The sequence below is a fragment of the Heteronotia binoei genome, chromosome 2, assembly GCF_032191835.1.
Source record: "Heteronotia binoei isolate CCM8104 ecotype False Entrance Well chromosome 2, APGP_CSIRO_Hbin_v1, whole genome shotgun sequence".
Lineage (NCBI taxonomy): Eukaryota > Metazoa > Chordata > Lepidosauria > Squamata > Gekkonidae > Heteronotia > Heteronotia binoei.
The window spans coordinates 134,671,266-134,695,913 of record NC_083224.1 but is presented as its reverse complement, the minus strand read 5'-3'; the positions used below and the strand labels follow the sequence as shown (position 1 = coordinate 134,695,913).

The 24,648-nt window shown below is 43.1% G+C and overlaps 1 protein-coding gene across 1 annotated transcript in view; it reads right to left on the bottom strand.

The window, feature by feature from the left end:
- Positions 1-24,648, bottom strand: part of GIPC2 (GIPC PDZ domain containing family member 2) — a 55,390-nt gene that overhangs the window by 7,892 nt on the left and 22,850 nt on the right. Inside the window, exons 2-5 of the mRNA XM_060232078.1 lie at positions 13,140-13,325; positions 6,027-6,207; positions 3,412-3,521; positions 349-430 (exon numbers count right to left, since the gene is read on the bottom strand). Coding sequence (XP_060088061.1) covers positions 349-430; positions 3,412-3,521; positions 6,027-6,207; positions 13,140-13,325 — 559 coding nt within the window. The remainder of the gene's footprint in view (positions 1-348; positions 431-3,411; positions 3,522-6,026; positions 6,208-13,139; positions 13,326-24,648) is intronic.

Sequence of the window (24,648 nt, the reverse complement as noted above, 5' to 3'; positions counted from 1 at the left end):
GGCCACGAAACAAGCTCATCCCCCCCCCCCCAACCTGATGCAGGTGCAGTAAGACACCAAGGCAGGCCATTCTGCCCTGCCTGCCTGCTTCCTCCATGGGTGAGTGAATGCAGTGAGTGAGTGGGAGGAGGGCAGGGTGGAGGCACTTTGGTGGGGGTATTACATTTGCAAGGGGTACTGCCTCAAGTGCTTCCCCCTCATGGCTACATGGGTGTCACACATACTCTAACCCAACTGCTAAAAGAGAAAATGATTATGCCACTTTCAGGAAATGCTCAAATTTAGCTTTTGACAAATCTCTACTGGGAGAGAACTACAGAAGATTACCAAAGTTATATAAATGTTTACCTAGTTCAAGGTCTCTTATTCCCATGTACATTTCAAGAAGATCATCCACCTTTTTAATAGCTTTTTCTTCAATATCTGAAGGCTTTATCAAAACAACAAAAGATAAGCGTAGAGCTTTAGCAATGCAAAATGGCTTAATTTTTAATGGTAACAAATCTTATATTCTAATAGCAAAGTTGGGGAACCTTTGGATACTTAAATCTGGTGCATGGAGCTGTGAATAGGCAGAACAGATCTTTTTACAAACCTGAAAAGAGCCCCAAACTTGCCAAAAAATGTGAAATCTAAAAAAATTAAAAGGTGGTTTAAAAAACCCTGAAAATGATAAAAGAAATTTTTGCAGCAGATTCCCTCAGTGGCTATTGCTAGGCAACCACAGTGTTCCAAGGTTTGGTTCTGTCAGTAAAAGCAGGAGGGAGGGACCTTCCAAGCCTATTTTGGCCTTTGAGAAATGGCACTTTGCAGCGAGGCCTGACTAGGGTTGCCAGTTTCAGGTTGAAAAAGTCCTAGACATCTGAGTCTGAGGACAGCAGGGTTTGGGGAGGGGAGAGGCCTTGGCTGAATATAATGCCAGAAATTCCACCCTACAAACCAGTCATTTTTTCTGGGAAGCTAAAGCACTATCATCTGAAGTTCAAATGAAATTCAGGGAGGTCTCCAGGTCCCACCTGGAAGTTGACAACCCAGGGCCTGGCAGCACTCTCTGAGTGACTTGATACCACCCAACTTGTATGATTCAATAGCGTCTGGCTGCTTGCTGCTGTTCAACAGCAGCCATCCTATTAAAGCCATGGTGGTATAGCAATTAGAGCTTCAGAGCAGTGTCCAGAAGACACAGAGCTGCTGCATATTCTATACCTGGACTGTTTCTTCATTACAGGGGGCTTTGTCCTTGGAATGTATTGCATTTAGAATCTCTGTATTGTTTTTTTAAGTGTTTTTATTTCTTTATTGTGGTTTATCTCTGCCATCTGGAGAGCAGCTGTAATTCTGAGTGATCTCCAGCCTTCCCCAGGAGGTTTATTTATTTATTTGATTTATATCCTGCCCTCCCCACCAAAGCAGGCTCAGGGCAACTCACAGTACATAGTATACAATAAAACATTTACATTAGAAGCATTAAAATTAAGACAGTTTAGAACAATTTTAAAATAATTTGGTGCTGATTTCTGTACAGCTTTTAGGTGGCATTCAATGATCTTAAGCATCCATTAGATCTAACGTCTTGGTGATGGTGGTCAGCATTTCAGCTAAATGCTTACTGAAACAATATTATCTTACAAGCCTTGTGGAACTGGGCAAGGTCCCACAAGGCTCTGACCTCCTCAGGCAGCTGGTTCCAACAGTGCGGGGTGGCAACTGAGAAGACTCTTTCTCAAGCTGTTTTCAGTCTTGCCTCCCTTAGCCCGGGGATCGATAACAAATTTTGTGTTCCTGATCTAAGTACCCTCTGGGGAACATGTGGGGAGAGATGGTCCCTAAGGTAAGCAGGTCCTCGGCCATATAGGGCTTTAAAGGTAATGACCAGCACCTTGTAGTAAATCCAGTATACTACCAGCAGGTAGTGCAGCGTCCACAGCCCAGGATGTATGTGTTCCCACATGGAGGGCCCCAATAGCAGCCCGGCTGCCGCATTCTGCACCAGCTGCAGTTTCTGGATTTGGGACAAGGGCAGCCCCATGTAGAGGGCATTACAGTAGTCGAACCTCAAGGTGACCATAGCATGGATCACAGTTGCCAAGTCGTCACACTCAAGGAAGGGAACCAACTGCCTTACCTGACTAAGATGGTAGAAGACAGATTCGGCAGTAGCTGCTATCTGGGCCTCCATTGTTAGGGAAGGCTCCAGTAGTGCTCCCAGGCTTCTAATCCTGGGTGCTGTTGTAAATGGCACTCTGTCAAAAGCCAGTAGGGGGATTTCACTGCCAGGACTGCTACGACTCAGACAAAGGACCTCTGTCTTAATCGGATTCAGTTTTAGTTGACTCAGCCTGAGTCATCCAGCCACGGCTTTCAGCACCAGGTCCAAATTTTCTGGCACACAGTCAGACCAGCTGTCCATCAGTAGATAGAGCTGGGTGTCATCCGCATACTGATAGCAACCCACCTCATAACTCTGGGCAATCTGGGCAAGGGGGAGCAATTGGCAACAACTGTTCCCCAGGAGGAAATGGCTGGTTTTGGGGGTGGAGTCTATGGCATTGTACCTGTCTGAGGTTCCACCCCTCCTCAAACCCCACCATCTCCAGACTCCACCCCTCAAATCTCCAGGAATTTCCCAACCTGGAGTTGGCAACCCTATCTCCTTCCCAGCAGCAGGAGCAAGCAGCCAGGCCTCGGGTAGCCAACCTCCAAGTGGAACCTGAAGATCTCCTGGGATCACAACTGAACTCCAGACAACAGATCTTATTCCCATTCTGGAGAAAATAACTGCTTTGGAGGGTAGACTCTGCGGCATTATATTCACCTGAGGCCTATCCTTTTACTGACAGGACCAAACATGGTTCCCTAGCAACAGCCTCTGGCTAGCAGCTTCCCCATCACTTGTGGCCCAAACCCCATCTGCCCTGGGGTAAGGCTGAGGGGAAGAGAGAGGGAGGGAATGACAGGAAAGAGATGGCAGCCATGGCCTCTGAGGAAACACTCCTGGCAGAGCCAGGCCTTGCCACCACCTTGCATTATGGTGGCAGTACCAGCTCCCTGGCTATTTCAGCGGCCTTTAGAGGCTGTGTGTGCTGGAAGGCCATCTGTGTGAGTCATTGATGGGGCAGCAGAGGTTTGTTGCCGGCAGCAGCCGCAAAGTGATCCATGAGGTCACAGTAGAGCAGCAGCCCCTTCTGAGGCCGGTTGACAGAGAGGATACAGAGGAGCATTGGAGATGTGTCTGTCTCTGAGGTAACACTGTTTAGGCAGTTTGTTCAACATTCCTGGGCCTGCACTAAGTGGGGGCAGGAGAATCAGCCAATGGGAGAGTTCCATTTGGCCAACACCATTAGGGAATTTTACATATATAAGTGACCTGTCTAGCAACAAACGTTAACAAATTATGAAGCATGAACTCACCATTTCTTCCACTGTTGCAGGGCCTTTGGATCTTAGTCGAAGAGTTTCTTTTCCCCTGGTGATTTTTCCCTCAACAGAACTTCCACCTTTGGACCTTGGTTCAATCATATCTGCAACAGACATATCATGTAAGTAATGGAATTTTGATCCAAAAAAATATTATTTTTGTTCTAGATGTTGTCAAAAGCCAAGTCAAAATTAAAATGGTCTATACAATATGTTGAGATTTAGCAAACATCTTAACTGGATGTAGTCTGGGCCTTGCTTTATATATATTTTGTAAAACTTGCAGAGATACTACACAAGTTCAACTTTATAACTCTAGAATGTGAACTTTTCTGGTAGGTTGGGAAGTTTATGGCTGAAACACACAACTGATAAAATTTTCCTTTTTAAAGCACTATTCTACTTATCATTCCAATACTCCATTCTTCAGGTCTTTGGTTATTAAATGAAATAAAACAAGTTTGCTTAACACGACCCAAAAAATTAAATATAACCCTGCCAACCATTGTATTTGCAGTACTAGGTAAGCACAAAACAAACTGAGACTGATTCCTCACTAGCAGTTGCTCTACTCCCAGGCTTCTGCTTTCCCTTGCTCAAGCGGTCAATTCCCATCCAGTTGCTGTGCGAGCACATTTTGATCCAACAGCTCCCTCCAATTTTCCTTGCAGCTTCCAGATATCTAAAAAATAAGTGCAGGAAGCTGCAAGGGAAATGGGAGGGAGCCGCAGATCAAAATCTGTCCATGCAACAATTGGTGAGGAATTGATCACTTGAGCTGGGGAAAGCAGAAGCCCAGGCTTCACTGCTAGTAAGGAATTGGTCTGATTTATTGAGCCCCTGGTAGCTGCAATTAACTTAGTGGGTCAAAAGTTGTAGAAGCCTGTTTTAAGCTTTGTCTTCAAGGTACATAGCCTCTTATTTGGTGGTAAAATAAGTGGTTTTACTCTATTTATTTATTTATTTATTACTTTTCATTTATATCCCGCCCTCTCCGCAAGCGGACTCAGGGCGGCTTACAACATTATAAAACAATTAATCCGATAAAACATATAAAACCATAATTTACATATCAACTTTAAAACCATTCTATAGCGCTATTTCAATCCAGTATAGGCGGTATTGACTTCTTAACTATGATCAGACCCACCGGTGTCCGGTGGCAGCCCTTTTTCAGTTAGACCACAAAAGCCTGTTTAAACAGTTCAGTCTTACAGGCCCTGCGGAACGCAGATAAATCCCGCAGGGCCCTTATAGCTTCTGGGAGGGTGTTCCAAAGTTCTGGTGCCGCCACCGAAAAAGCCCTGGATCTCGTTACACATAGCCTGGCTTCTCTTGGGCCAGGGGCAGACAACAGATTTTTTGTCCCTGATCGCAGTGCTCTCTGGGGGATATATGGGGAAAGGCGGTCCCGTAGATAGGCAGGTCCCTGACCATAGAGGGCTTTAAAGGTTAGTACCAACACCTTGAAGCGAACTCGGAATACAACAGGCAACCAGTGCAGCTCTTTCAGCATTGGCTGAATGTGCTCCCGTCGCGGCAGCCCCATTAGCAGCCGTGCCGCAGCGTTCTGCACTAGCTGTAGTCTCCGGGTTAGTGTCAAGGGTAGCCCCATGTAGAGAGCATTACAGTGATCTATTCTTGAGGTGACCGTAGCAAGGATTACCATCGCTAAGTTGTTGCGCTCCAGGTAAGGGGCCAGCTGCCGCGCTTGCCGAAGATGAAAAAAGGCAGATCTAACAGTGGCTGCCACCTGAGCCTCCATTGTAAGGGAGGACTCAAGGAGCACGCCTAAGCTCTTGACCTTAGGGACCGGTATCAATGGTACCCCATCAAGGGCCGGCAGCTGGATCTCTCCCAGGACCGCCCCGACCCAGGTAGAGAATCTCCGTCTTCGTCGGATTCAATTTCAGCCGACTCAGTCTGAGCCAAGAGGCCACGGCTTGTAACTCCAGGTCTAGATTTTCCAGGGTACAGTCAGACTGGCCACCCATCAATAGATAGAGCTGGGTGTCATCCGCATATTGATGGCAACCCAGTCCGTACCTCCTGACAATCTGGGCAAGCGGGCGCATATAGATATTAAATAGCATCGGGGATAGGACCGCTCCCTGCGGCACCCCACAGCTAAGAGAGTGCCTCTGGGATGCTTCCTCCCCTATCACCACCCTTTGTCCCCGATCTTGGAGAAAGGAGGTCAGCCACTGTAAGGCCAATCCCTGAATCCCCACATCGGCAAGGCGGCTAGTCAGTAGCTGATGGTCAACCGTGTCAAAAGCGGCTGACAGATTTAATAACAACAGCACTGCAGAACCGCCATGGTCCAGATGTCGCATAAGGTCATCTATGAGGGTGACCAGAACTGTCTCCGTCCCGTGACCTGGCCGGAAGCCGGATTGGAATGGATCCAGTGCGGAACTGTCCTCCAGGAATCCCTGCAGCTGAATCGCTACCGCCCGCTCTATGACCTTGCCCAGAAAGGGAAGGTTTGACACTGGCCGATAGTTCGCCAATATGGCCGGGTCTGCTGATTTGGAAACAAATTTCTTTTTTAAAAAGCCAACAACCAGGGCTACCATTTATGGTATGCTGCTATACATGTAACTCACCAAAGGATTTCAGCGGTTCTATGAGTTTTAGTGTAAATGTCTGGCCCTTCTCCAAGTCCTTTAAATTCTTAGCAACTTCATAATGACGACAGCCCACTACACTTTTTCCATTTATAGATTCTATGTGGTCACCAACACATATCACTTGTATTTGATCAATAAGGCTCCCTGCTTTAATTCTCTGTGACATAAAAAAGAATTATATTAGTTGAGATTGATGCTTGTAACATGTTGGTCCACAGAACTATGCTATATCAAGAGTGGGCACAGACAAAAATGATAAGCACAAATATCACTGTTTAAGGCTGTGGAAGTGAATAAGAATGCAAATAGAAGACTTTAGGTATAAAGATATGAAGTAGCCCCACTTAACCAGGTGTTCTCCACACACACACACATTTTCAAAATCCCATAGGCTTGTGAGAAACTTTTGCTTCTTTTCATGGTAGTAGTGGCAATATATATGACTATATTTTTTCAGACAATTTAGCAAACAACATGCTATTAAAACCAGCACTTAACATGGTAAACAATGGTATAAGCAAAAACTGAGGACCAACATAGACAGACTGACTTTTACTGGCATATCAAAGATAAAAATACATTAAAGTGCATTAAAAATAAATATATATATATAGCAAACAAAACTATTGTAAAGCCAGCCAAAACGAAATAAATCAGTTAATGGTTTCCCTAATTTGGATTACAGACTGAAGAAAACAGGCAACATTAAAAGGTTTCTTTTCGTTTGATTTTAATATGGTAAATGAACAGCACAAATAAAAAAAAATTAACAAAAGCTAAAAACAAAGCTAAATACTTACAAAATATTCAAGTATTGCATAAGATAACAGTATATAAAATAGCAATTAAAATTTAGGTTCAGAACATAATATATCTTTGCGAACTTTACATGCAATTGAAAAGAACCTTGCACAAGGACTTGTAATCTGTGGGTTCACACACAAAAAAAATTTCCTCGTGACCTCAAAATTAGAAAGACTGGAATAGCCCTGAAATCTACTTATTAAGGGACTAATTAATCTTTCCCGTATCTCCTGGTAAAATTGGCATGAGAGAACATGTTCTACAGTTTCAATGGTCCCTGTTCCACAAGGGCAGACCCTCTCATTCTTAGGGATCTTTCTGTATTTCCCCTCTAAAACTGCAGAGGGGAAGTGCATGCCATCTAGCTAGGGAAAAGCCTCTACGATGAACATTCCAGGGATGAGAGATACGCTGCTGGCGCTGCAATGAATCTAGAATTATCTGGTGCCAGAAAACCTGGCACTTCACTGAGATCTTGTTGCCGTTCGGTATCGAGCACCCTCTGTCTGGTGATGGCTTTTGCCTGGTCTAAACCTTTTTACTGGTTAATGCACCTTGTTAATTTATATTGCACTGGAATAAACCTTTTTGTTGTTGTTTACTCTGCCTGGTCCTCATGTCCATTATTTGGCCTAGCTAAGGGAGGCCTGAAGGGCTTGGGAGGGTACTCTGGGCCTTCTCAAGGGCAACCCTTAACCCAGAGTGGTGGCAGCAATTGGTGAGACCTCCCTGAGTCGTGACAGGGGGCAAGAATGCAACCCTGTTTTGTGCCTTTACAGATCGGAATTTTTGGAGTTAGGTTTCCCTGGAGATTGAGTTTGACCTGGCAACTAGTGTGAGTGTAAAGGTTTTTAATTTTAAAAAGTAATCTATGCTCCATATTCATTCTGGCCAGCTTGTCCCAGAAGAGATCTGTTGGGATTGAATCAAATGCCGCCTTAAGAACTAAAAAGGCAGTAAAAAGCCTGTTACCAGATTTCCCACTATATTTAGCAACTAGATGTGACAGTACTATGCAGTGGTTCAGCGTAGATTTTCCACTACAAAACCCTCTTTGTTCTGGGCCTAATATATTATGTTCTGGGCCTAATATATTGTCAATCATCTATCTTTGTAATTTAATTAGAAGATGTTTGGCATAAAACTTGTCAACTACTGACAGAAGGCTGATCGGTCTATAATTGTCGGGTAAAGAAGGATCACCTATTTTGAAAATAGGGACAATAATAGCATTAGTCCATGACTTTGGGATTATTCCAGTGTTATTTATTATGGTGAGAGGACCAACATACATATATATAAATAGAAGATGATACAGTTGTCCTGGGGATACACAGGTGGATCCTGTGGATTCTGCTAACTGCAGCACCTTTATTTGGCACAAGGTGCATTCCCCTGATGCAAGAACCCTAGAGGTAGGCATTGCTGTTAGCAGAACAGATCCTTGGGATTTATAGAAATATGTTGCCTCTTTGGAGAGCATAGATTCAGGTGTGTAACTATGTTGGTCTGAAGCAGCAGAACAAAGTTCAAGTCCAGTGGCAGTTTCAAGACCAACGAAGTTTTATTCAAGGTATAAACTTCTGTGTGCATACACGCTTCTTCAGACACATTGAAATGGAAGTTACCATTTAAGTAGAGGATGAACAGCAAATTAGCATACAGCATATTAAAGTTGTTTGACAGGTGCACGGATCAGACTGAGATAACACACTTAGTTCATATGTTCACCATTTGTTTGAGTTTAATTCCAGGGGAAAGCATAGTGAAGGAAATAAATACATCAAAATTGGAAATTGATGGACAGATGTGCCCTTCTTAACTATGGAATGCTGAGAATAACTGAGACCATACTATCATGCGCCATCCATCTCCTCTCAAACGTAGAGGTAACCTTACACCATCCTCTTCTTTGAGGTTGGGCAACTGGTTGTGCAGTGTCCCCAGACTAGAAAAATACATTCTACCATTCCAAACTATATTACATTCTACTGTTCATTACACTACAATCTACTCTTCCAAACAAGAAATAAAATAAAGAAGATGTATGCTCTACTAGGGAATTGGTTGGAATGTCCCCATGATTGTAATTTGTGATCCCCCCCCCCTTCCATATGGCAGACGTTTTGTGGTATAACACACTTTCACTATTCCTCTCATTAGCAGCAGACTTATGATGATCTCTTCCTGGGGTTTTCAAGGCAAGAGACATACAGAGGCAGTTTGCCATTGCCTACCACTGTGCAGCAACCCTAGACAGCAATCCTGTGTAGCAATCAGCAGGTGCATGTAGAGGAGTGGGAATCAAACCCAGTTCTCCAGATAAGAATCTCCACATTTAACCACTACACCAAATTCAGCCCAGTCCAATATAAGCCCAAGTAGATATAATACATAAAGCTGCTCCATAACTGACAAGAGACTCATGGGTCTATTATTGCTTGGCTATCCTTGAAATTCCTTTTACAGATGCAAATAGATTTTTCTCCAAGCTACCACCATTATTTCCGAAGAATATTTCAAGGTGAAGAAAGGAATCCATTTATCTTTACCAATCATTAAAAAATTCAGCAAGTATATAATCAGTTCCCTGTGCTTAGTTAATTTTTAGCTTAGTAATTACCTTATCTATATGGCATGTTGAGACTAGGGATGTGCTTGCATTGGTTGACAAACTAAAATTCATCATGCACTTTAGCTAGTTTGTGGTCCGCAAAGCAATATTCGCAAAATGAAGAACCACCACATTCTTCCATGAATTTTGGCGCAGTTCATGAGGAGCAGAAAGCAGGAGTAAACTGCTTTCTGCTCTTCACAAAAAACAGCTCCGCTGTTTGGAAACCTGTTCTTTAGAAACTCCTGCTTTCTGCTCCCCACAAAAAGCCTCAGGGAGCAGAAAGGCATTTAAATTTAATATGGCTCACAAACTGATATGAAGTGGGTCAGTTCACAAACCACCCTCCTGGTTCAAATGGGTTTGTGGTTTGGTTCAGCCACGAACCATACAAAAAATACAATTTATGTACATCCCTAATTGAGACCAGATGCCAATTTGGTAATTTTACTGGGATTGTAGCAAGTAAATTCTTGCGTAGCAGCTGAAAGTAAAGTGGCAAAATGTTGTTACCACTCTAACACTGATGATTTAACGTTTGTAGTTGGGGGTTTTGGGTCATTTCTGCAGAGCCAGATTGTTTGTTTGTTTGGGTGTTATTTTTACCAGTACCTGATAAATCTTTTTTAACGTTCATAGTTAACATGTCATAATATTGTACACTTTCTCTAGGATCGTCTGTCTTCAATATCCTATTCTTAAGGCAGATAAAAACTCTGAATCATGAAAAGTACTACGGTTGCCAGGTCCAATTCAAGAAATATCTGGGGGCTCTGGGAGCGGAGCAAGGATACTTTGGGGATGGAGCCAGTAGACATTAGGGTGGAGCCAGGAGCAAGGTTCTGTCAAGCATAATTGAACTCCAAAGAGAGTTCTGGCCATCACATTTAAAGGGACCACATACCTTTTAAATGCCTGCCCTCTATTGGAAATAATGAAGGATAAGGGCACCTTCTTTTGGTGCTCATAGAATTGGACCCCCTGGTCCAATCTTTTTGAAACTTGGAGGGTGTTCTGAAGGGACACATCAGATAATATGTTGCAAATTTCGTGTCTCTACCTCAAAAAACAGCCCCCCAGATATCAGCAGATCAATTATCCATTATACCATATGAGAATCAGTCTCCATAGGGAATAATGGAGTGCCCAGCAGACATATCCCTTCCCCGCCCCTGCTTTCTGGTCATCCTGAAGCAGAGGGAGGGCCTCCTAACTGGGGGATCCCCTGCCCCCACTGCAACTCCTGGGCTCTCATACAGCTACCAATGATCACATCAGAGGTAGGTTCATTCTCTGTGCTTGTGCAGAGAATGATCTGGAAGAGTTCAGATTTTTTTACAACCTGGCTGTCCCCCAAGTTTGCAGGAAAATCCATTTCGTGTCAGTGTGGTCCCAATTTTGATATCCACAGAAAGGGGGCCACACTTCCCTATTAGATATATAGATAAATCCTTACATATTAGTAGAGGCTGGTAAGATTTGACTTTATAATTAAATGAAGAGGAGGATGAATTATGTATCATGATATTTTACACAGATAAACAATTACATAAATAATTACATAAATAAATAATTTTATACAAGGGTTTTTCCCCCTACTTCTGAATGGCTTATGGACTGTAATAAAAATGGAACTCAACTTTGCTCTGACTTAAGAGAGAAATTGTGTGCTACCTGCCAATCTATAGAGGAGGCATAAATCAGTGCTGTTTTCAAAATGGCAGTGCTAAGCTCCGCCCCCCCACACCTTTCATGGTCTTTTTTCTTTAACAACTGAGCCACAGCTTAACTGTTGATGGGAGAGGAGATTGCTTGGCATCTTACCCCTGCTTTTGCACAGAAGTCATAAAGAAAAAGGAAGCAGGGAAGGGTGGCACCAACATTGAACGGTGAAGATATGGGATGTGTAGATGCCATCCCTATATGCTTCCGTTCTGCTTGCTAGTGTTTCCACAGTGAAGACAGCTTTTCCTCACCCCACATGGAATCAGTCATTGATGTAAATATTTTGATGCTCATTCATGCAAATATTAAAATTTATCATTGAATGCTAAGTATGTACTTCCTATTCAATGCACAGTTAATTGTTTACAATTTTCCAGTTTGTTAACACCTGATTTGAAAATCCAGATACATCATACAATATGTTATACTTACTGAGTTTTAAATCATATTTACAGTCTTTGGTTGTGTCAAAACTATGAACTGCAAACATGACTCAGTTCACACAACACATCTTTCGCATCATCTACATGCTCTAAGTCCCTGGTCAGGTGATCCATGGGAACTCTGTAGAATATGGCACAGAAAACTGCACAAATTGGAATTAGGGGTTTATGCAAGAATCAGTGCCTTCTGTTGGCATGGGCTAGTTTGGATCCAACCTGTTATCTACTGGATAATTTTAATATCTAACTCTAAAATAAGATTTAGAATAAACTATCTGAAAGAGCTTCCCATTAGCTGGTCAATCTTTGTGGGAGAAAAGAAAAAGTTAAAATAAAAGGTGTGGGTGGACATAATAACAAAACCAATTCTAATAAATCTTTATTCCAAATTATCTCTTGAAAAACTGTCACACTCTTTTAGTTCACTCTGGCATGCTAACTACTGGCTTTCACAACGTTAGAATAAATTTGAACATACTCATCATACTAAAATGGAAGTAGAAAAAATTTACTTTTCAATGAACTTTGCAAAATCTAAAAGTAAAGAAAACAGTGGGCAAAAGCAAAACAGTGAAATCAATTGCATGCTGGAATGCTATTCCCTAACCACAGAAGAAAGTCTAGAACAGAGGTGTTCCACTACAGCTGGAAGGTGGTGGTAATAGTATTTTGAAATAGTGGAGGACTAAGGGGTCAGGGGAACTCTCTCTCTCTCTCTCTGTACTTCCTGAATCTTGAGAGCCCAATCTAGAAATAGATTCTGCAGCTTTTCTGCTTGACTCATGACATAATCCAACTCAAGGAGGACAGCTTTTACAGGTTCTCCACTACAGCTGCGTTTTGCTCAAATCAGGAAACACCTGGCTGCAAGTCTTTTTACAGAGGGGCAACTGAATTAAAATAATATATGTTTCTCCACAGCCTGTCCTCTCGTACTCTAATCATTCCTTTTCACAGTGACCCATTTCGCATTCACCTTGCGCCGCTCTCACGTTCATCTTCTCAGCGCAGCTTCCTTCCAATTTCCCACTATCTGCCACAGGGCTGCAGCAAGGATCAGTGTTTTCATGCAGCAAACGGAAACTGGTTTTTAGTGGTTTCTGTTTGCTGAGCAAAAACGCTGATCTTTGCTGAAGCCCCGGGGCAGATAGTGGGAAATCGGAAGAAAGCCACGCTGAGAAGACAAACGTGAGAGCGGCATAAGGTGAGTGTGAAATCAGTCACTGTAAGAACCCAGGCAGGGGACTCAGAGCTGAATTTGCATGTCCTCTATTATAATTCTCTCTCATTCTCTTTATACTCATAGTTTAAGGGAAAGAAGCATATTTTTAAAAGAAAAGTTGTTTCAACAATGTAGAATGATTTAATTAATAAAAACATGGAAGAATATGAAACATTATTGCTGACAGAATTAATTACTAAAAAAGTCCATCTGCTATTCTGTTTCTGCACAGATCTCTCCCACACAAGTTATTCCATTCCATAAAAAATGACTCTACTTACCTTTATGAAAGCACATCCATTTCCATTATCTGTAATGGTAAGCCCAAGAGAATCTTCAGATTTGAAAACTTCTACTTCCTTTTTCAATCCTTTCACATGAGCAAATATGAAATCTTCCAGACCAATCTGCACTCCCAAGAGCTTGTCCATATCTATTTTGTGTGTGTTCAGAGTACAAAACATGATCTAGAAGGCAAGGGTGGAAACAAATGTATCCAGTTTTCAGAAAACATATTCATCAAGGCATGGAAAAATGCCAATTGAGAATGCGAATGTTACACTGATTTTTTAAAAGGTGCCCAAAAGAGAACCAGGAAATTACAGGCCTGTTAGCTTAATGCAAGTCCCAGGCAAATTAATAGAAACTGTACTCAAAGACAGAATTATTAGGCATGTAGAGAAACAAAGCCTACTGAGGGAAAATCAGCTCAGCTTCTCCAAACAGAAGGCTTGCTTCATCAATGTTTTGGAGTTCTTTGAGGAAAGGAAACAAACACGTAGACAACAGTGACTCATAAGACATTCTATGCCTGGGACTTTCAAAAGGCTTTTGACAAAGTACCTTACAAAAAAATTCTGAGCAAGCTTAGCAGCCATGAGATAAGAGGACAGATCCTCTTAGGGATTAAAAATTGGTTAAATGACAGAAATTGGTTAAACGACAGAAAGCAGGGAATTGTTACAATCCTCTAGGAGATTAGGGTTGCCAAGTCCAATTCAAGAAATATCTGGGGGCTTTGGGGGTGGAGCCAGGAGACTTTGGGGGTGGAGCCAGGAACAAGGGTGTGACAAGCATAATTGAACTCCGAGGGAGTTCTGGCCATCACATTTAAAGGGACAGCACACCTTTTAAAATGATGATCTGTAACATTAGCCAATCCCAGAGGTTTGAAGGATGCTGTTGGAATGACTGTGTTAGTGGAATCAATGAAGTTCAGAGAAGCGCAGATATCCCTTAGAGGATGTTACTGAGATCTTTCCATGCCTTGTCGACATCAGCAACAGAGTCCTGAAACCAGACCCAGAGTTCGGCTCCAGCAGGAGCTTGTAGGTATGGCTGCCCCCAACTCTGTGTTCGCCAGAAGCCCTGAGTGAGGGAGAGATGCAACTCGCGCACTGAATACTTAGAGATGAGCTGTCCCAAAGCTTTAGGAATAGCCTGTAGTGAGAAACGCCCTCCCGCTGCAAGTCTGAGTCCCAGCGCGTCCGGAACTGAAAAGTGGCGGCCAGGTCACCAGAAGGGAGGGGACTAAGCAATAATTCCTCTCTCAAGGAATCGCGGAGGTGCTCAGCCGCTGTCACCGCAAGCGCTGGCACCAGGCGCAAAAGCCCCAGCAGTGCCTTGCAAAAAAAACCCCAGGACCGGGTGGAGGAGGAGGAGGGGGGCAGCCCCACAACAGGCCCAAGCACGACGCCCCCTCGGGCATTGCACCCCACACACACTGCTGCAATGCCATCTCTGCCTCCCCCCCCAGCCGCTCCGTGCAAACAAACGAAAAAAAAACACGCCTTCCTTCCTCCTGTATTTGCAAAGCCCAGCCATTGCAAAGGCGCAACCCGCCAAGGAGGGCACTTCTTCCCCCCCTGCCTCTTTTTTTGCAATACTCTTTTTTTCTTTCTTGCTGTACCCACCTATTTCCTCAGGCCCCGGGGAGGGCGGGAAAAGGGGGTTGCAAAGCTCGGCCCTGTTGCAAGGAGGTGGAGGCGCGTTTGGCTGCCTCTGCTTTGGGTGGAGGAATGGTTGCACCAGGAGGCTGTCTCCTCCCACCCCCAGGTCAAAGCGAGGCACTGGCAGCGTCAGCCAACCTTCCCTCCCACCCCCACCCTGGGCCTGGAGCCGGGGAAAGAGGTGGCAGCGACAGAAGTGCCGCCTGAATGCCTCCACCATCCCCTTCTCTAATTTTACCTCAGAGGGCAGGGGAGTGGAGCCGGCGACCCGCTGCACTGCTGCCGCCTCTTCTCGCCTTCACCTTAGCTGCTGCTCCTCCAAGACGGGCTCAGCAGCCTCCGAAGGACCCGGACTCGCGGCTTGCCATGCTCCTTGGCGCCATTCCCCCCTCCCCTCCCCCCGCTTCCGTTTTTTTGGAGGGCGGGGGAAGAGGCTGTGAATCCAGGGGTCCCCCGCCAGGGCGGGAGGTTTGAGAAGCCTATAGGAGATATATAATATACAGTACTAAACTGCTACAATATTTTTTAAAGTTTTTAAAGAATAACTTTTAAAATAAAACATATCTATAAAAGAATCCTTATCACAAGCTATTTTTCCTATAGATGATTCTTATATGGGGGATAATTCAATGAAATGTGTGTATGAATTCAATGAATTATGTTAGGCATCTGTACCATAATACATAGTTCTTGAAGTTTTGGATTCACTTCTCTATGAAAATACGTAATGGTGCCACCACAGCAAGAAAGTATATAATTGGCCAAAAAGATACCAGCAGAATTTTGGGGGCAAGCCAACAGGAGATGAAATGTCTCTGGTTTGGGAAGACTCATCTCAAAGAGATGAAGAGTTAGCTGATACTTTTCTACCGGGTAATGGATCAGAGTTGTCCACTGAGATGGTGAGAAACAGATCAAGAGAGAGATCTTGGGGTCGTGGTAGATAACTCACTGAAAATGTCAAGACAGTGTGCGATTGCAATTAAAAAGGCCAACGCCATGCTGGGAATTATTAGGAAGGGAATTGAAAACAAATCAGCCAGTATCATAATGCCCCTGTATAAATCGATGGTGCGGTCTTCTTTGGAATACTGTGTGCAATTCTGGTCACCGCACCTCAAAAAGGATATTATAGCACTGGAAAAAGTGCAGAAAAGGGCAACTAGAATGATTAAAGGTTTGGAACACTTTCCCTATGAAGAAAGGTTAAAACGCTTGAGGCTCTTTAGCTTGGAGAAATGTCAACTGCAGGGTGACATGACAGAGGTTTACAAGATTATGTATGGGATGGAGAAGATAAAGAAAGAAGTACTTTTCTCCCTTTCTCACAATACAAGAACTCGTGGGCATTCAATGAAATTGCTGAGCAGTCGGGTTAGAACGGATAAAAGGAGGTACTTCTTCACCCCAAGGGTGATTAACATGTGGAATTCACTGCCACAGGAGGTGGTGGCGGCTACAAGCATAGCCAGCTTCAAGAGGGGGTTAGATAAAAATATGGAGCAGAGGTCCATCAGTGGCTATTTTATAATATATATATATATATATATATATATATATATATATATATATATATTGGCCACTGTGTGATACAGAGTGTTATCAAAATATATATATATATTTTTGCCACTGTGTGATACAGAGTGTTGGACTGGATGGGCCATTGGCCTGATCCAACATTGTTTCTCTTATGTTCTTAATTTACCTATAAGCCTTCAAAACATCTTGCAAAAGGGAAGGAAATAAAAACAGTCACTCCACTCAAAGCCAAAGACACTAGATAGAAACAAGTCATCCTTCCCATTACTCACATTAAAATTTCCATTTATAAAAATACCACCAAGGAGTATTTAGTCCCAAAATCCATTATATGCTCAATTTATCCCACTGTGCCAACATATCACAAGGGGGTAAATACACACCTATAATTAAAAGACAAGGGTTGCTTGAACAAAAGGGGACAAGAGAGTAAGGGTGGCCAGAATAAGAAAAGAAGAGTAACCCTTTAATTGTATATCTCTTTACTTCAAGGTTTCTTGAAGTAAAATGATATCAGAACGATCAGATAATCCTGATCACCAGCTTCCCCAACCCCTCAATCAAGCTATATTCCAAATTAAAATTTCTAAAGCTAGAGTTCTATTGATTTCTATTTATTCCTGTCTTTAAGATCATGGCAAAACATCTGCAAAGGTAGCATAGAATGTAGCACTCTGTAGCTCTCCAAAATCCAAAATCATCTTCTTTAACTGTAGTTTTGATTATACTCAGTGTTTTACTTATAGAAAACAAATAATGCAATCACAAGCACTATTCATGGAGCTATCAGCAACTCATGGTGAGCAATTTTCAAAGTTCTTGTAGATAAGGTAGGCTGCATTCAGCCAGACCTGGATTTCACATAGGTTTTTATCCTCTGCGTGAGATATCTGGATGTCTAACCATCACTGCAAGCATCACCTTGGTCTATCCAATGTCATTTTGTCAGCAAATTCAAGTCCTCCTGAATGCAAAACTTAGACTGATTCCCCACTAGGCTTGTTCTGGCATTGGAGCTTTTTCCCCTGATGCTTCTGTCCGATTTCACATAAGCTGCTGCACTGCAGCGACTTGGCCCGCCTCTTTCCCGCGGCAAGCAAGATCTTCTGAAAACTGGTTTCTGCTTGCCATGGGAAAGAGGCAGGCCAAGTCATAGCCACAGGGCAGCCTGTGCAAAATTGGACAGAAGCGTCAGGGGGGGAAAGAGCTCTGATGCTGGAACAAGCCTAGTGGGGAATCGGTCTTAATTACTATCAAGCAGCCAAATGGGTTTGATGACCTTTCACTGCTCTTATCTGAATGTTTCCTACAAGCCTGTCTCAGGCATGAGTGAATCCTCTACCCTGGGGGTCCCCAACCCCAGAGCTGCATACCAGTACTGGTCCACGGCTGTTGAGCAACCAGGCCACACAGGAGGTGAGCAGCATGGCTGGATCTAGGAGGGGGGAAGGGACCTGTGCACCGACTGGATGAACCTCTGAGCCCAGCCTGGCCACAGAGCCTTGCCTGGCTCTTTTTTCCCCTTTCCAGGTGTTGGATGGGTGCCGGTGCCTCTGGCAGCTGTGAGACAGCAATGGGGTGACTCGACTTGCTGGATTGCTGCTGCGGTGCACGCTGCCTTATGCACACATAAGGAGGAAGCTTAGGGGCGGGGACAGCAATGCAACTGTGCAGAGTGAGAGAGTGCATGAGAGTGAGCATGTGGTGCCTGTGTGCCTGCTGCCTTCCTCTCTTATGGTGCACTACTTGCTTCATTCCCCTTCCTTCAGGCAGGCTTCATTGCTCTGCTTCCTCCCCTGACATGCCCCATGGGGGTAACCAACATGACCATTGGGATGGTACCCAACCAGGTAAGCAGGGATCATGCCAGCACAGTTCAAAGGTGGGTGAGAGCGAGTGAGCCAAGTGAGCCATCAGAGGGGGCTCAGAGCCTCAGGGTCTTGCCACATGTCAGTTCAGCGCTGCTGCCCAGGAACTCCATTTTGCCCAAGCTGTCACCAAGTTGCTTCTCTCAGCAACTTTGCTTTGCAGAGAAGAGTCTGTCCAATCTGAGGAGGGCATGGGTCCCCCACCATGCTTCAGCTGAGCGAATTACTCAAGGATGAAATGGGCAGTGGCTCCTCCCTGCCCAGCCACCACCAGGGACTCACTTATATGGTGATTTGTTCAAGTTTCTTTCAATGCAGGGCTGTACAGATCCCAGAATCCCCATTAAGCGCAAGGACTTTCTCTGTTGAGGCGGGGGACCTGTGATCTGGGCATGTATTATCCCAAAATCATTGCTTCCCCCCCCCCCCCCGCCCCGGTCCATGGAAAAGGTTGGGGACCACTGCTCTACCCTACCAGTCCTTTTGTCCACCTAAAATATATCCCCTCATAGATGATTACATCTTTTGTTGCCTTTCTGGGAAGCCACATCCCAGCCAAATCAGTCAGAGCCCAGAAATCCACAGATTCTCATCCTGGACTCTTACAAATTCCTATATTTTACAACAAATGTTTTTATATTTGTTTGTGCTGGTTCCAGTAACTACTGTTGCTCACCAGCCAAAAGGTGGCAGTGGCCTCTTCCTGTCTTCTTGAGCAGAGGCTGCCAAAGCTACTTTTCTTTCACTGGGACTTTGAATTGTTTCCTAGCTACATAAGAGCATTCAACCAGTGCTCTATTATTTCCCATGACCTTTGAAGCTCTGCCTATTATCAATCTGTGGATCATCAAAACACACAATAAACTGAGGCTAGGTAAACTCCTTTTCTGTTCATTTATTTCCATTTAAAACCACTCATTCTTTAAATGCCTCTCTCTCCCAGTCCTTATGGCTACTCCCTGGTGTAAAATTCTCAACCAGAGGCTTGGCTCTCTTTCACTTTGTTCCTCTTGTGTAACTCTTCATACACAGAGTCATGTTGGTCTGAAGCAACAGAACAAAGGTCAAGTGGCACCTTTAAGACCAACAAAATTTGATTCAAGGTGTAAGCTTTTATGTGCATACCTGTCTGAAGAAATACCTTAAGAAGTGTGCTTGCATACAAAAGCTTATACCCTGAATAAAATTTTGTTGGTCTTCACACAACTTCTGAAGACAACAATTTCACTGTTCTTAGTAGCTTTTCAATTCCTGCAGCCTAATACCCTCAATATATGGTTTTGGAAAAGATCTGGTTGTTCCATCGTTCCTGATATCTTCTTAGAAGCATTTTTAGCTTGCTTGCACACTATCTAGGCAGTTTCCCAAACCAGTTTCTGTTCCCCCTAATTGAAAAATGTGTAAATTTTCCAAGCTATCCAGAGTATCGAAGGAGTAAGAGGTTTCCCCCTGGCATTCACTTTAGTTCCCCACATTGGGCACTGTTCTGGATGAGCATCCCAAGCCCAAATTAGAGAGTCCAAAGCTAAGGATACATGTGAAAGGGAGCACATATGTTAATGGGGGTGTTATGTGGGTGGGTGTTCATGAATATTGGACAGAACTGTTTTTTCTTTATTGAATGTTTTATAGGCATTTTAATTAGAATAATTTGTTTTATGTTTAATTAGAATGATTTGTTTTATGTTAGATCTTCTTTACTGCACTGGGGATGATCTATAGGAGGTGGCTATCACAGCATGTGCTGTGGTAAGATCATTACTTGTAGAGGATGGAGGTTACAATGTCTAGCTCCCTCCACAAGGACAAAGGACTTGTTTGGATGGACCAAGCTCAGGGTATGATGAATCCAATAGGTTTCTATAAAGGCTCTGGAAGTTTTTGGTAGCTTGGACTAGGATGTATGCACTTGAAAAAATGTCATTTTAATTCCATATTGAAAAGTTGAAAAGGGCATTATTATCATTGATTGATGTCAAAAATGCTTGTGGTTGTGAAAGCCACTTCCTGCATACTGAATCATTATTCATCCTAACTATAAAAACCACGCTGGAAGAAAGTCCTAAAATCTTTGGGGAATATATTTTCCTCTTACAAAGAGTGTTTCCTTTGCAACTAGAAGAAACGGTGATTATGCTGATTCTTAAGAACTCACTGTTAGATAAAAAGATTGTGGGCAGTTACCAATCTGTGTCCTACCTGAACATGAGTCAGCACTGCGATATGGTGGCTAAAAAGGCAAATTCAGTTTTGAGCTGTATCAACAGAAGTATAGTGTCCAGATCAAGTGAAGTGATGGTATGCTTTGGTTAGAACTCACCCAGGGCTGATGCACCCGCTAGGCAACCTAAGGTGGTCACCTAGGGTGGTAACCTTTGGAGGGCATCGAATTGGGCACCCCCCTACATGACTCATGGTGGCACGAGGCAGTTTGGTGTAGTGGTTGAGTGTGCGGACTCTTATCTGGAAGAACTGGGTTTGATTCCCCACTTCTCCACTTGTAGCTGCTGGAATGGCCTTGGGTTACCATAGCTCTTGCAGAGCTGCCCTTGAAAGGGCAGCTTCTGGGAGAGCTCTCAGCCACACCTACCTCACAGGGTGTTTGTTGTGGGGGAGGAAGATAAAGGAGATTGTGACCGCTCTGAGATTCAGAATGAAGGGCGGGATATAAATCCATTATCTTCTTTTTCTCTTGCCCCGGTTCCCAGACAGGGCCCGACAGGGCAGCAGCAGCAGTGGCAGTGGTGGGAGCAGCAAGGCACCCTCCTCCCACTCAGCCTGGCAGCAGCAGCCCTTACAGAGGCCCCTGTGCCAGCCAGGTGGAGGTGCACCAGATGGTGGCAGAGGGCAACAGCCCAGGCAAATGGTGCCAAATGGGGCCTGGCAGGGCAGCAGTGGCAGCAACAGGAGCCGCAAGGCACCCTCCTCCCACTCAGCCCAGCAGCAGTAGCCTTCACAGCCCCGCCTTGGCCAGGACTGGTTGCAATGCATGGAGAAGGCTGGCCTAGCCAGAGAGGCAGGGATGGTGGGAGTGGATTCGGATTGCTTGAGCACCAGCTGAAGGGCCAGCTGTGAGTCCCTCAAGCTCCCTGATGGCACATCCCCGGCAAGGGTGGCAAGAGGAACCTGGTGGCCAAGGCTGGCTCTAGCCACTAGTGCAGGGAAGCTGACCCACTCTTCCACCAGCTCCACCCCATCTTCAGCCGGGTAAGAATACCTCGCCAAGGGACTTCTGGGGAAGGAAAATGCCGAACTGAGCTGTCTCTCATAACAGGAGCAGGCTGAAACTTTTGTTCGGTGTAGTAGAGGGCAAATTACTGCCTACTGCCTACTTTTCTCAGTGAGAGAAAGGTCCAAGACTTGCACGGAAACTTTGATAAGAGATTTACCTTGGCTGAAAAGGAACCCTGGAGGGGTCTTCTTTGAGGCTTTGAGGGGTCTCGTGGAGTCTGCATAGTCAACGTCTGCAAAAGTTCTCAGAGTCATTGATTTGACATAAGCTCATCAGGATCCTAGCCTTCTTGGACATTTCTAAACAATTAAAGCTTTGAAAGACCAGTGGAAACTTGGATAAGTGGAGAAAAAGCTACAGAAGTTTTCTTTTCATTCCGGAGCTATTTATAGCTTAAAGGGACAAAATTAAAAGGTGGGAAAAAGAAAAATAGAAAGCTTGCAAGAAGAAGAAGAAGGAAGGTGTGAAGTTTGGATTGTTTAAATATAAAGGACAGTGCTAAAAACTGCTAAAAAGTGAAAAGGAATTCATTGTTTAGTCTACTTGCGGTTTTGTGGTTTCGAAGCAAAAGCAACTGCGTCACATTGGAACAGACCTGCAGCACTTCTGAGCAAGACAGGAAGTACGTCAAGTATCGTGAGATCTTCATGAGAGTTGAAGGTGACAGAGGCAGGAAGCAGTAAAGAAAAAAGCCTACTCTATACCATAGAGAAACATCAGAAGCCATTGCTGGGAGGCCAAATCCAAAACATCGTTTTTAAAAGAATCTGGGACATTAAAAACTGTCAGAATCAACTGGAAAAGGGTAAGAAGATAAGAACTATTGGCTACATTATTTGTGGGCTCCTAGGGTGATTTTAAAAGAATTTTTTTTTTGAAAAAGGAGTAAAAAATCGCGGCTGCCATTTTGGAAGTTTTAGAGACTTCTTTGATAAATATCTTGACTTTGGGGGCTCAGAAACCAGCGAAATTGGGCTTGCTGGAAAGGGCAAGTCCTACTCTATTGAACCTGACTGTCAGATTCCAAATTGGTGAGGTCAAAAATTTCGTCATTTTTTAAAAGGGTAAAAACTTTTTTAAAATCTATATCTTGGCCTAGGAAGCTCAGAGGAAGATAGAATAAAGTTTAACTTAAAGTTTAACTAAAAGAGTAAATTCAGATCTTTTGAATTTGGTAGTCAAACTTGTAATTTGTGAGACCAAAATTTTTGGTATTTTTATTTTTATTTCTTCTATCCCTTTGTTTTTTGCCTAAATGTCTGAACCCAGGCAGACCCAACAAAGGGCTCTCTCATTAGAGAAAATGCAGGACCAAATGGATGCCATGGAAGCCAGAATAATGAAAGGAGTTAGGAGAACGATAGATGAATCAAAGGAAGAAATTATCACAGCGATAAAAAAAAAGTGGATGATCTCAAAAAAAACCTGAGGAAACAGCTAAGAAAGTGCAGGGGGTGGAAGAGAAAGTAAAAGTACATGACACCACCTTGTTAAAAATTCAAGAAAAAGTGACAATCCACGACTGTAAATTAATGGAAACTCAGATACGTCTGAGAGGAGTACCTGAAGCAGAGAATGGTGATTTGAAAGGATATATAATAAAAATAATTGCAGAATTTTTAGAAGACCCTGATGAGACCAAAAACATGTATGATCACATGTACAGAGTTAATTCACTTTTTGCCAAGAAAAACAATTTACCAGGAGATGTTGTTATAAGATATATGACAAAGGAAATGGTGGGAAGGATCATGAACAAAAACTTTGAAAAGTCACTGATAGTGGGAGGCAGTAAAGTGAGAATCATGAAGGAGCTGCCAAGACAAGTGATAAACAACAGGAGAACATACAAAAAGTTGACAGAAAAACTGAAAGACAATGGCACGAGGTTCAGATGGATAATACCTGAAGGTTTGAGCTTTGAACTTCAGGGGAAGAGAGTTACAATTACAAATGCTCAAGAGTTGAGCAGATTTTTTGAAGAAAGTAAAGAATTTGCACCATGATGGATTACAAATTATTGTCTTGGAACATTAATGGACTAAATTCACCACAAAAAAAGGGCAACATTTAATTGGATCAAGAACCAAAATTGTAATATAATTTGTTTACAAGAAGTACACATTAAAAAAAAGGATTATAAATTTTTATGGAACAAACAATTGGGGACGGAATTTTTTTCATTAGCTGAACAGAAGAAAAGGAGAGTAGTTTTCTATATTAAACAAGAATTGGAGCCAAAGTTAGTATTTAAAGATAAAGATGGAAGATTTGTAGCAGTTGAGATAATATTAAGTGGGGAAAAAACGTTGTTATTGGGACTATATGCGCCTAACGGTGCAAAGGATGCTTTTTTTAAGGACATTACACAACAGTTGGATGAGTTGACTTATGATCAAATACTCTTAATGGGAGATCTTAATGGAACAGTCGAGAACTCTTTGGATAGATCTGGAAGGAAAAAAAACGATGGGAAAGAAGGGAAACTGCCAAAGTCTTTCTTCGAATTAGTTAAACAAGAAAATTTAGAAGATATATGGAGGAAGTTTAATCCTGAAGTGCGGGACTATACTTTTTTTTTTGCAAGACATAAGACTTTTTCCAGAATTGACATGCTGTGGGGAACTAGTGACTTAGGTCTCATAACAAGGAAGATAGAGATTTTACATAAAATTGGGGCTGATCATAACCCAATAATGTGGATTACAAAATTGTCTAAAAGATTGAGGAGATGGCGACTGAATGAAGATTTGCTACAGAGCAAAGAAACAGTGACATTTCTAGAAAAAGAAACTAAGGATTTTTTCCAAGTGAATGATAAAGAAGATATTGACTTTCAGATGGTCTGGGATGCCTATAAAGCAGTAATGAGAGGGTTGTTGATTACTCTGAACAACAAAGACAAAAGGAAAAAAGAAAAACAATTATTGGACATTCAAAATGAAATAAAGAAAAAAGAAAAAGACCAGGGAAAAAGAAAATTCTAAGGGAAATTTCAATATTACAAACTCAATTGAGACATTTGTTAAACAAAGAAGTGGAATGGAATCAGGCTTCAGCAGAAATCGTTTGAAGGGGCAAATAAGACGGAAAAGTATTTGGCGTGGCAACTGAAGAAAAAGAGAAAACAAAATAATTAGTAGAATTGTGATAGATGGAAGAGAAGTAGTTACTCAAGAGGGAATAAAAAGAGAATTTTTTA